General features: G+C 38.5%; 2 protein-coding genes across 2 annotated transcripts; both read right to left on the reverse strand.

The window, feature by feature from the left end:
- Window positions 1-44: 44 nt before the first annotated feature.
- Window positions 45-2,978, reverse strand: LOC137739007 (exocyst complex component EXO70A1). The gene has a single exon (XM_068478481.2). The coding sequence runs from the start codon at window positions 2,177-2,179 to the stop codon at window positions 182-184; it is 1,998 nt and encodes a 665-aa protein (XP_068334582.2). The 5' UTR covers window positions 2,180-2,978; the 3' UTR covers window positions 45-181.
- Window positions 2,979-3,065: 87 nt separating this feature from the next.
- On the reverse strand, window positions 3,066-8,117 carry LOC137739008 (coatomer subunit beta-1). Its single transcript, XM_068478482.2, has 4 exons — window positions 5,733-8,117; window positions 4,918-5,430; window positions 3,946-4,031; window positions 3,066-3,633 (listed from the first exon to the last, which is right to left on the reverse strand). Exons 1-4 carry the CDS (start codon window positions 7,779-7,781, stop codon window positions 3,429-3,431), a joined length of 2,853 nt encoding a protein of 950 aa, XP_068334583.2. The 5' UTR covers window positions 7,782-8,117; the 3' UTR covers window positions 3,066-3,428.
- Window positions 8,118-13,264: the final 5,147 nt, after the last annotated feature.

Raw genomic sequence — 13,264 nt, forward strand, 5'->3', positions numbered from 1 at the left:
AAACTTTTCCTTTCACGAATCAAGAACATCAATACGAATGAGAATGAAGAAGTTAATAGGAAATCCAAGAATAATAATTTAAATCAATACATCTTAATTAGTATGTTTACATATGTACAAAGAAATTACTAATAGAAATCTATAACTGTAAAATGTAGTTTCCTAGCATTACCCTATGAACTCACACTGCTGTAAGCGTAACACGAAACTGATTGGTCACTACGTTTTTCAGCCTACCGATAAAGCGTGCATGTTTGGTGCTGCAATACTTGCTAACCTGGGGCTGAAAAAGTGAACTCAACATCTTCTCCAAGCTTTGTGTAGTGTGCTTCACATACTTTCTAGCACTTGCATCTTGTTGCACCAAAACTCCATACTCCTGCATGTAACTGCTATAAACAGGTACAACTGCCTGCACCAAAAGTTGGCATACCTTCTGCCTCAAGCAATCGTCTGAAATGACCCAATTCGAGTGCTTCTTGTACCTTTCATCGAAAGCCTCGTTGAATGCCTTGAGCCTTTTCTTATTGTCGATGCCCTGATGATAATCCATTGCTCCCCCGACAGGAAGCGAAATCCAACACTTTTGGGTTAGAAGAATCAGAAGCTTTCCCCAACTCTCTCTCAAGTAGAGAGCTGCATAGTAGTCCTTGTATTGCTCATGTGCTCCTAACCAAGAATTTCCCATCAAGTCCCCAAGCTCTGTGCCCTTCAATTGGCTGAAATGGCAGTGATTGTTCATCATGAAAAGATAGGAGAGGGAGATGTCTTCATAGGTCTTCGACCACGCATCCAAATTTATCCTGATTTCCTCCATCGTGCTAAAAATTTGCTTCGAAAGAAGATCATCATCATCTTCATGTATATCGGTTTTCCAGCTTTGATGGATCTGCAAGACCTGGATCAATATTGCCCTGTAATTATCTCCTAGCAGTTGATTGCAGTAACTAGTTATAAAGGTCACTAGCCCAGGAATGCTACCATCCGAAGGAGGAGAAAACCACCTTTGCAACTCCACTTGATTAGGAAGTTCCCAGAAAATCTCACAAGCACCATTGACAACTTTCTTGATTAAATCCCTTGTGAGGTTTTGGATTTCAGCGCAGGCCTCCCCGCCAAAAAGCCTGTTAAAATTTAACCTTAGATTTTCCAGAACCGTGAATATATCTAAGAGCTTTAACAGCTTTAAGGGGCCCTTCTTGATCTTGGTGACACTCCTGCCAAATTGGAGGAAAGAAACAAGTCGAAACTCTTCAGTGAATCTTGCAATGCAGCGCTTCCAAGCGTCCAATCCTGTCTTCTCAAAGACATTGTTGCAGAGTTTGTACTCGAGCTCGAGAAAATGCTTCACAACCAACTCCAAATGCTCACTCCATTGGTCGGAGTCGATGCTTTGCAAATCATCAAACTCTGAGACTTCTATCTCAAGGTAGTCGAGATCAAGAGCCTGCAAGCTTCTTCTAGCATTCAAACTCCGCGCGTCAGCGTACAACAATATGCACTTTTCAAGCCGATCAGCAGCATTCAGTCTCTCAACTATGGCTTGAAGCTTTTGAACTACCGGCACGAGTAATGGAGATGAAGCAATGCAGGTTGCAGCATTTTTCTCCATTAATAAACTTTCAAATTCAGTTTCCAGCTTGTTGAATGCAGCATTGAGAACTCCTCCATCAAGGCGAGCGTAACCCTTGATTGCACGCAACACCCATAGTATTCTCACAGCTTTCTTCAAATTCAAGAGGCTTTGATCATTGGCCAATGTGTCGCCTTCCAGAAACCCAACAATGTCCTGCAGCCACTGAATGGCCAGCCCACAATTGCCAGCAAGAAACCTCAACGCTTCTTCGAGCCTTTTCATGACCGAAAGATAAGCGGGGAGATCAGAACATGATTTGAAAGAGAGCGAATTCTCAAGCTCCCGAACGACATCATACACTTTGAGAACAGCAGATGCAGTACCGATGGCACCATTTATTTGGTCCCTCATTGCAAAATATCCACACTTTTGCGTCGCAGCCGGCTTAATTGCAGCTTCCAAAGATGACAATCTCTGCTTCATGCCATCCAACCTTGAAGAAGCGTCATCGATTTCCGAAGAAAGAGCTGTAGATTGCTCCATACTAGCCTTCAACAATTTCTGGGCAGCTTTTAGATTCTCAAAACTTTCAACATCAGCCATTTTCCAAAAAAAAGCACTTTCCAATCTCAGAATCCCAACCAATCTGATTGAACCAAAATTTGGGTTACATTTTTTTATAGTGCACCAAAAGATTGCAGAAGAGTGCAGTAAAAAATAGAGTCATGGTTTCTTCCACACCACTCAAAAAATAAAAAAATAAAAATTCACTTTACACCAAACAGTACCAAATGAAAACAAAGAGAATTACCAGATTCAAACCAACCTTCAACCTGCAAGATAAACACCCCGTAAGAACCCTCAACCACCATGCCAAGAATTTCCTTTATTTAACAAACAAATTAAAAAACATATAACATCATAAACACACAAAAATGAAGACTGCCTACTGAATCCTGTTGAACTTAAAGTTGTTTGCCCATAAATTAACCTTCCAAGAAATCTCTTAAATTTTGTTGGAACATCAGTAATATAATAAGGATGGTTAAGGCGGTCAAGTTGGTTAAAGCAGTGTGCTCCAGTCCACACTCCGCATCCAAAGTTTGAATTCCCCGTAATTTAGATTAATTAGTGTAATTACCCAGTCGTTTGTTAAAAACAATAAGGGCAGTTGAGATTCATGGAAAGTTTATTTATTTAGTTACTATTATTTTGTTTGTGTGTACCTTGGAGTAAATTGCTTCTTTTGCGTAACGAGAATGCTGGTTTCTTGCTTTTAAGGTACCATAACAGACTAATTTGCTTGCTTTTAAGACATGATAAGTTGTTAACTTTAGAGATTGTGTGTGTGTGCACACTTTACCTTCATCCCACAAAGGGAAACTAAAAAGGTTGTTAACTTTTCCCCAAGGGGGGTGTACGTCGATTGATGCAAAAAAGTAAAGCAAAGCGACCCAGTAAACTTGAAGGTGAAATATGCAACGCAACGGGCAGAAAATACTGGCACAAATACTGTGGACCGATAGCAACAGCTAGTACAAAGTTAAAACACGAAATGTTACATTTGACAATAGGAATGTGTAAGGTTGACATCACTACAACTTTACTTTGGATATATCGTGGATAGCAATACGTCCTATCCACGCACTTGCTGCGAAAAAACGAAGGAACAAAGCTAAATGTAACATCCAAGGCAAGGACATAAGAAACCGAACTATAACAAACTTGATCCTCAGGAAAAACATGACTGTAAGAGCAAGATGAAAAGATATAGGCTTATGGCTGCAAGCAGACTCGTACTCACAAGGTTGAGGAAGAAAAAAACAGCTGCAAAATTAGGGTTAATGTCCGATCAAGGGCCGCCTTTCTGTTTCAAGGTGATTTTGTCCCCCAGACTGAGGGCAATGCCTTGAGTCTTGCTTCTAATTCTGATGTATCCACTTAGCTTACCATCTGCTTGTTTCTCAACGCTCACATTCACCAAAGCATCCTCCCCGAAGACACTCTTTGCATAAAGATTAGCAGCAAGGACTCCACACTCTCCTTCCAGTGCCGATCTAATGCCAGTAAGGATGATCAGGAATTAATGAACCATCAATGATCCACCAAGAATGCATAGGAAATCAAAAGGAATTCTTCCTACTCTTAAGATGCATGTGTAGGACACTAGTAAGAACGACCAACATCGCACTAAAATAGACAACTATGCCAACTACTTGAATGGTTGTTGTATAATTATATATGCACAGATTAATGCTCCGCATGCCTGCATATGTCCATAGCTATGTATGATTCTGTGCATCTATTTAAGTAATAATTTCACATGTCACAGAGTAAACAACAAACAGAGTTAATAGTCTAAATCTTACGGTGGAGTCAGGCACTTCATGTTAGTCGCTTTTACAACGTGGTTCAGAAATTCCTTCTCGTCTTGAATAACAGTATTTACGGCAACCTGGGGAAACACAAATGTGTTAATGCATAGTAGAATCCAAATGCATCTATCAAGGAACAAAACCAAACAACGACACATATGATGCACATTGCCTTTTGATGTGAGAATGAAAAATAAATCCATGAGAACTATATAATCATAAAATGAGCAACACATTTATGAAAAGATGATTCATGAGCTAGCAACCAATGACAATTCAGAAACACCATCTAAATTATCCCCTTTATGAGATAGGAAACATAAGCCAAATTTGATGTCCACCAGGGATTATATAACATGAAAGAAATTGATAAATTTGCATAATTTAAGGTACAACAACCACAAAACATAAAATTGAATATAAATAAACAAATATATATATATATATATATATCTACTAGAACGACAAAAATGATTTCTGAGGCTTGACAGCTGTCCTATAGAGAGTTTAACTGGGATCAATGTATGTGACTTAGCAAAATGAAAGAGTTGCCCACGATGAATCATATCTTTGAGGGTTGGAGACAATCCTACTACCATTAAAAAATAAGGACAACTAGCACAGTGCTAGCACATGGCAGTAATCATCACCAACGTTTAACACCCATTGACAAACAGTACAACAACCACCGCAAATATTATATACTTTTCTAGTTTACTACCAGCACAACATCATCATAACCAGATACATCAAACAATTAAATGTTAATAAAGTGGTTCATCATATGAACGCATGTCTCCTAAGCCTTATCGCAACATCAATATCCGTCCACATAAAATATCAAATGATTGTTTAAAGAAGTGAGATCCTTTAGAGTCATTGAGAAGCCATTTCTCCAAGATGCACCAAATGATCATATCAATGAAGCACAGAAAATAATGTAAAAATGTATCAAAACCAGTGTACCTTATTCTCCCACTCAAACTCAGCCCACATTGCCCTAAATGCTACATCAGTGCATGATGCAGGAGAGATGTAATCCATTATATCGATATGGATGTCATTGAGGACAATAACCGTTCTATCAAGCACATTTGAAGAACTCTCGTACACAATGTTACCAAATATAACTCCCGTTTCAGTTGAAGAGACCTTAATGTTTGCCTTTATCTGTTTGCTTGATTCCGGAGCTAGTGTATAGTTTTGCGGACGTTCAACAAGTTTGAGATCACCCATTGTGGCCAACTCCAAGCACAAATTCTGAAGGGTTTCCTTTGTTCGATTGATGACAGTAACATCAAGAACAATGTCATAATGATTAACTGTAACATAGGCTTCAGCATAAACAGGATCACTGAATCCTGTGAGCTGAAGAATGCGGTTGAGCTTGTTCGCGTCATCGTTATCCTTTGTGAACTCTCCAGTAGCACGTTTGAGATCATCTTGGACCTCATCTTCCAACTCAAGCTGGCTCATGCCCTGAAAAATATATGCATATAAGAAAAACATTCAAAAGTATGTGATACAAACGATGGTTTTGGTGGTCGATCTGAACTACAGTTTACAGGTTGTTTGTACCACAACTTTATAAACTGCTAAATTACCATTAAATAGTTAAGAAAAATAATCTGCCTCAATATCTAAAGCAAATCAGAACATGACCAAAAGTCTATCATAACAAACTGAAACGAAAGAAAAATCCATAAAGAAACAATATCAAACCCTTGATAGGATATTAACTTTACTGAATGCAAAAGACGAGAAGCATAAGTCTTCCTTACCTTTCTGCTCTTGAGATGGTAGAAATCAATAAGGTCATCAGGTTGTGCATTCAATATCTGGGCCTTAGCTTTACTTTCTTCTGTTTCCCGGAGCTGCTTATCTGCAAGCATTTTCACAAAGCTTTGTCTACATGACTCCAGCCATATCTTCCTTACTCCTTCACCTTTATGGCATAGTAATCGGATGCAAAGAACAATTCTATCTTGAGAATCATTATCAATCGGATGTGGAAGGACTGAGGATTGTCCCAGTTGCAGCATAGAGACCATGATCAACAATGCTTGTGTGGTTGCCTTGTTCACTTCAACCTTTGAAGGCTGAACCTCTTCCAATCTCAAAACAAGCTTCGTTAATGTGCAAGCCACAACCGACTCAAGGAAAAAATCACCCGAGAGAACCAATGACCTCAAGTTCCCCACAGAAGTCAGAGATCCTTGAACAAGGACAGGTGCAGACATCGCAGTTTCCAGAGCAGCAGACTGGGTGGCATAGGTCCCGTCTGCAAGGACCACAGGCCTCCTAGAAGACACAGTGCTCGAGCTTACCACCTGAGAGTTCTTTGAAGCATCTTGTGCCTCCTTTTCCTCGGAAGCAGTGTAGAATGGAAGCTCCCCAAGACACTGCTTAATGGTTGCAATCCCACTCTCAACTTCAGAAAGCGAGTGAGCATACTCGCCGATAATCCATAGAGCATGAGTACACACCCTGGAATTGCGGATCTGGTAGAAAGTATCCAGCAGCCTCATTATTATAGAAACACGCAGCTTGGGGTTGGTTTCAATGATCTCACGCACAAAAACAGCCACGTCCAGGGCTGAAGCCACATTCGAATCGCCCAAGAAATCCATCAAGGGGTGCACCACTGTGCTAGCCACCTCAGGAAACTTAACAGCACATGCGTATATTGCTTGCACCAACATCTGCCTATACTCCCCATTCTTCTCATGTTCCCCGCTCTGAGTCTTCACAACCTCCTTCTTCAACATCATCACAACCTCATCAACATTCGCAGGAGTAATCAAATCAAGCACAATGTCAAGAGTCTTCCTCCTAATATCAACATTCGGACTCGACAATGCCCTGAGCACATCCATAACCAACTCAACCACAATCTCCCTGTGTGATGCCTTAAGCTCACTAATCCTATCCAGCACAATCAACTTCACATTGTTATCACTCTGAGACAACAACAACTGACAGTACGTGTTGGCAGCTGCCCGAATTGCAGTAGGTGCCGAGGACAATGACACAAGGGTTCCGGCACACTCATAAACAACCGCACTCGACGGGGCATTAAGCAATGATATAATAACCTTAATGTACTTCCCTTTCTCACCCTTATTAACCCTACAGACCTTCTTAATCAATTCCAACACAACCATCTGTAACTGTTCCCCCCAATCAATAATCCTATCGATATGCTTAAACAAGTAATTCACAGCCCTATCCTGCGCGCAATTAAACAGCATAAGGAAAGCATTTCGCTTACTCGAAGGGTCCTGCTCCGATGCCAAGAACCGATCTATGATCTCCGGCGCGCTGTCCAGCAACGTCTCCCCCTGCGGCAGGCGGTACACGGACATGATCGCCAGGACCGCATTCCGCCGCACGAACGGGTGGCGGTGCTCCAAATTGGCGAGAATCGAAGGGATAAGAGGCTCGATGATCTCGGACTCATTCAAGCGGCAGAGAAACCGGAGCGTGACGCCGCGGATGTACTCGTTGGGGGACTGGAGGTTGTTGCGGAGGTTCTGGCAGATGAGGATCATCTCCGGCAGGACCTTCCCCTTGGAGTCGGTCTTGTCGATGATCTCGAGGTATAGGAGGAGGAGCTTCTGGATGGTGTGGTCCTCGGAGGGGAGGACGTAGCGAATGATGGTGATGAAGAGGTGAGGGATGGTGTCGCCGTTGAGGAGGAGCATGATGGCCTTCTTCAGGGCTTCGATCTTCAATTCGGTGTCGTTTCCTTCGAGGGCTTCCTTGATCTCATTGGCGAGGGCGGGGGTGCCCTTGTCGAAGTGGACCAGGAGAGTGCACGACTTCTCCATTGGGGATCCGAAATTGGGATTGGATCTCGGCGGATCCGAATCGGGGAAAGTCGGATCTGAATCGGAGAAATGTGGAAGAGGAGGAGGAGATCTGGGCGTTTGTTTGGATGGTGAATGGTGGGGGATTCGGTGTTTTGATTTTGGTGTGTTGGTGGTGGCTTGGATTGGAAGTGACAGACGACCGACGAGAGAGAGTGAGGTGAGGGAGAGTGTGAGAAGAACAGTTGGATTGGGCCGATGGAGGATGGGATTGGGTTGCGTTGGTTTAAGTTGAGTTGGATCATTTCAGTTGGGTTGCAAACCGTACCAAACCAATGGGTTGGATCATATCATTTCGGACTAAAATAAAAGGTGTGAAGAAGTTTTGTGACACACGTTTTTGACATATATTTTGACACGTTTTGTGGAGCTTCTTCCATAATGTATTTTAAAGATCCAACCGTTTATCTTTTATGTGTCATATCTTCTAAAAATCACCCAAGTTCGAAATTATATGACCGTTGGATTAAATTTAGTGTTTCTTTGTAGAATCGTATTCGTCTATTTTTTTTCACTACAAATGAATATCTTAATGATTTTAGATTTGTCTAAGTTTTTGCAATGATGATCTACGAATGATGTACTAAAATTTAAACGGTTCTGATCGTTGAAATACTTTATGAAATAGGCCCTACAAATGGGTGTCAAAAGCGTGTGTCCTCAGATTCGAACCATTTGTTATATATACAATGACATTAAGGACGGGATTTGAGCTAAACCAAATGGGTCAGCTCTAATGGAATATCTCTGTTGAAAAAACTATAATTGGATATCAAATTCATCATTCAAGTAAATTGAACTTGATAAGCCCGCTAACAAATGAAACGAACTTGATAAACTCGCTTATCGTTAGATAGTAGTAATAGTAGTGAAAATTATAGTAGGAGCCTTAAATTGTTTCTAGTTCTGGGAGTAGTGGAGTTGGTTAGTAAGACGAACTGGGACAAGTCATCGACCCAAAATTAGTTCAAAACCCAGCCAATTGCACAAGTCTTAGTAAGCTAGGTGCACATATTGGCGAGATAATGTATGTATTTTTCTTCATTTTCGTACATTGCACAACATTAACTGAAATTTTTTATGTTCTGATGATTGATCCGATTAACGAGACCAGCAAGTAAATTTTGTGGTTGATGCATTAGCTAAAATTGGTCATTTGTAGTGATGGGCAAAATATTTATGGATTTGGGTAACTATGGTTACCCACCCATTTAAAGTTCACGGTTACGGTTATGAGTAACCATTTAGACGAATAAACGGTTATGGATATAACTGTTTATCCGTGAAATTTAAAGGGGCGGTTATGGTTATTACCCGCTGTTATAACGGATATCCATCGATTATGGGTATTACCTGCAGTTATAATGGGCATCCATTTACCCATTTAATTTAATATATGTAAAATTAAAAAAAAAAAAAATTAAAAACCCTAAATTTTCAATCCCTTCACCAAACTCAAAGTCTCAAACACCTCGTCTCCCGTTGATCTCTCCCTCCTCGCTGCCCTCCCTCTCATCTCCGCCACTCATCTATCTCTCCTCGCCGCCCTCTCTCTCATGCTAATTGGTGTCAATGTTCCTAAATGGGATACTAATTCAATTTGTACATTTCTTTTGTAGGCCTCTTTTGATGACAACGAGTCAATGAGACTTCGTGATTGAACGTGCTAAAACATTAGTGTTCAAAAGTGTTTAGTTTCGGAATATTTTGGAGCTTTGAATCATCTAGCATTTAAGATAATGACTACTTTTTGTTTTTAGAAGCTTTACTTTGCAATCATATGGATTATAATTAAAGACTTGCTTGGGTGTAGCAGAAAAACATCGTTCGTAAACTATTATTTCAATTATTGAAATTGTATGACGACTTAAATGATTAAAATAGGGAAATGTATGCTAAAATGTACCTATAACGGTGTTTAATTGTCAGAAAATGAAAATTATGACAAAATTTTCTTTTGTAATTTTCAAGTTGTTAAAAAAAACATGTAGATGGGTGAAAAAAATGGTAAATAGGTAAAAAAAAAGGATGAACGGGATCAAAAACAAGTAAATGGTTATGGTTAAATAGGTAAATGGGTACACGGTTATAGGTATGGTTAACTATTTGTAAACGGTTATGAATATGGGTATAACCGTTTGTGCAATTACCCAACTAGTAAACGAGTATGCGGGTATGAACATAAACGGTTATGAGTAAATAATCACGGTTACCCATCCGTCATAACCGTTACCCATTCCTAGTCAACTGTCTCATGATTGTTAGGTTTAGTGATACACTCTTTCCTGTGAAGCTCGTGGTGCTTGGTTTTGGGATTTCTGTTTTAGTTCTTGCCCGAGGGGCTTCTCTTTGTAATTTTCATTCGTATATAAAAAATATTCTATCTTTCACATTAATAATTTTGTTATATAAGCTCATTGTCATCTCTAATTACAAATCCGTCTTTTAGGGTAAGTTTTATCCCATAAGTTACGACAATTATTTTTCCTTTTTGTTACAAAAATTGTATGACTTTGCACAAGTTATGGCAATTGTTCGTATCATATTTATTGAATTTCTTTAGTTTAAGAGACGTGATTAACAATACAATCAATAAATGTGTTCTATGTAGCTTAAAAATTAGTTGAGCAATCTTGCTCTTGTTCAGTCAAACCAAGCTTTCCTATATTTTTAAAACTGAAAACAATTGCCCAGCTAATTAACCAAAAACCACTTGAAATAACTTATAATTTCGTTCACGTCATGAAGGATAAGAATCTCAAACTTAACTAGAGCAAACCCTACCACCTTAATCATTTGATTAATTAATTTAAGCCACAATTTTTAAGAGAATAGAGCAGCATTCTCCACCCCTGCAAGGCTTGACTTTGGCACCTTAAAATCCTTTTCGTTTAACACTAGTTAGGGGGTTTCATCTTTGACTCATATATCAACCCTCAAGTGCTAAGCAGTTAATAAAGGCTTTTTGGTCAAAATGGTTTCTGAAATTTGCATAACTTCTCATTTTGGTTCCTGAGATTTGAAATCAATAGAATTGGTCCTTCAGTTTGTCCACAATCAATTATTTTGGTCATTTTCATGAAAAATCTCTATAAAATAAGGATAATATGACAAAAATACCCTTGATTTTGGTCAAATCATTTTAGCATATTGTTTATTAAATTGAGGGTAATTTTGTCATTTTGATTCTTATTTAACATAATTTTTCATCCAATGATCAAAATGATTGATTGTGGACAATCTCATGGACCGCTTATATGGATTTCAAATCTCAGGAATCAAAATGAGAAGTTATGCACCATTTTGGCTAAAAAGCGGTTAATGAATTAATACAAGAAGACCAAATAAATATAAAAGCAAAAAATGAACCAAAATACTAGTACATAATTATACTTTTTCGGCAAACTAAATACATGACGATAGATGATAGTTTGGTCTAATGACCCATAGTCTTTGTTGATGGAAGTTCAGGTCCTCGATTCAACCATCATGAACCACAATTGTGCTGCTATGTCATTCATTGCTGCATCGGACTTTTAAACTATCAAATTTTTGAAAAGTAGTGCTATTTACACACCTATTTTTACTTCTCATCCATCATTCTCAATTTTCAATTATCATCAGATCGAATGAATTGAAGAAGATTAATGGACAAAATGAACTTCAAGTGTGAACTATCGACTGAACTATAAGCTCTTTGCATCAGCAGCACCATCTGCTGATAACCAATCACGGTTGAACATGTGTTCAAGTTATTGATTTTTTAATTCAATTTAAACATGTATCCAATCGTGATTGGTGATCAAGAGGAGATGTTGATTCTTTCAGCAACAAAGTTTCATCCTAATAATATTAAGGAGAAAGTAGGAAGCGGCCAAAGCTGACAAGGAAGTGACTTGACTCAACTGGCAATCATCCGCCTCAGACAGCGGAGTGATGTCCATCAATTTTGGCTCCAGTGTTTGTAGGGATTATGAAATCATAGATTTCAACTTATTTTTTATTTTTTTTGTCAAAAACAGATTTCTATTAATTATCAATACCAATATTTATTTTAATTAATCTAGATCTTCTAAGAAAAATAAAATAAAATAAAATAAGTATCTAATTTTGTTTGTTTTGGTAGAGTGGATCCGAGATCTAGTCTTCTTTTTTTTTTTTTTGGTAGGGTTAAAACTCATGCAATCATGCAATGATTTAATATCTTTCCATCACTATGGTAAAGAGCAACTTGCAAGATCTAGTTATTTAAATTAGATGCTTTTTTTCTTTTGTTTTTGGTAAGCTACTTAACTGAGATGCTTAAGTCTTCCTATACAAAGTGGGATTCTTCCTCTTTAAGAAAAGGTAACTAACACTATTACTAGCACAACTCTGGATCAATCTTGTAGTGTTACATTCTATGATCAAATTCATTCTTGTTATTCAAATTGATACCATTTTTCAGGAGTCAAAGTATGATGTTGCTTCATGTGGTACCGAAGTTGCATGAAAAAGAGAATTAATTTGTCATTAATGTGTGGTGGAATACTGTTCAAATTGATACCGTTTGATCTCCTAAGTGTATGATCAAAATAAAATGTCTCCAGTGTAAATAAAATGTGTCGTGGGGAGGATGCAATAATGGATTAAAAAATGGTAGTGTTATTCACACATTCATTTTTACTTTTCCACGCTCTTGTTTGATTTCCTCTCGCTATCTCGCTTGTATAAAAAAATAAAAAAAAGTTATTTTTGCAAGAATAATTTCATAAGCATTACTTGTTGGTCGAGAAAAACGTTGGGTTAGCCACGTTATCATTGATTATGAAAGCAAGACTTTTTTTCGTACTTTTCTTTAAATTTTTGGATAAATTACGTAAATTTACCTCAATTATTCGTCGATTTACAATCTCATACATTATACTTTAAACATTACAATGTCATATCTCAACTTATAAATTCGTTACAATTTTAGACATCCGTTAAATTTTCTGTCAATTTAGCTGTTAACTGATGATATGGCGGGCAACTGGCCACACACTCATCCAACTAGATTGATAAATTAACAAAATATTAAAAAATTAAAAATTTAGTAACAACAAAATTAACATAATAAAAAGGGTCCCACCATTAAGCTTAGCAATTCCTTCCCATCACCACCGTGCAATTCCTTCTTCCACGCCACCAGACACCACCCTCACCTTCACAACTCCGGTGAAGTCCTCTTCTTCTCCGGCTAGCTGATTGGGGGTTAACTCCGCAACCCACACCTTGAACTACAAAAATCTATCACACTCACCCATAGCTGCAACTCGCAGCAACCTCAGAGCCTTAAAAAAAATAGAAAATAAAAAATAAATAAAAAGTCAAGTCCTCTACAACCATGGATTCAAAATCTCTGTCGTCCGATCCCTCCCGCCGTCAGAGCTTCAAATCAACCCTTGCCACTCAACCATGAAACT

This window comes from Pyrus communis, chromosome 9 (assembly GCF_041283825.1).
Source record: "Pyrus communis isolate YQ-2024b chromosome 9, ASM4128382v1, whole genome shotgun sequence".
Taxonomy (NCBI): domain Eukaryota; kingdom Viridiplantae; phylum Streptophyta; class Magnoliopsida; order Rosales; family Rosaceae; genus Pyrus; species Pyrus communis.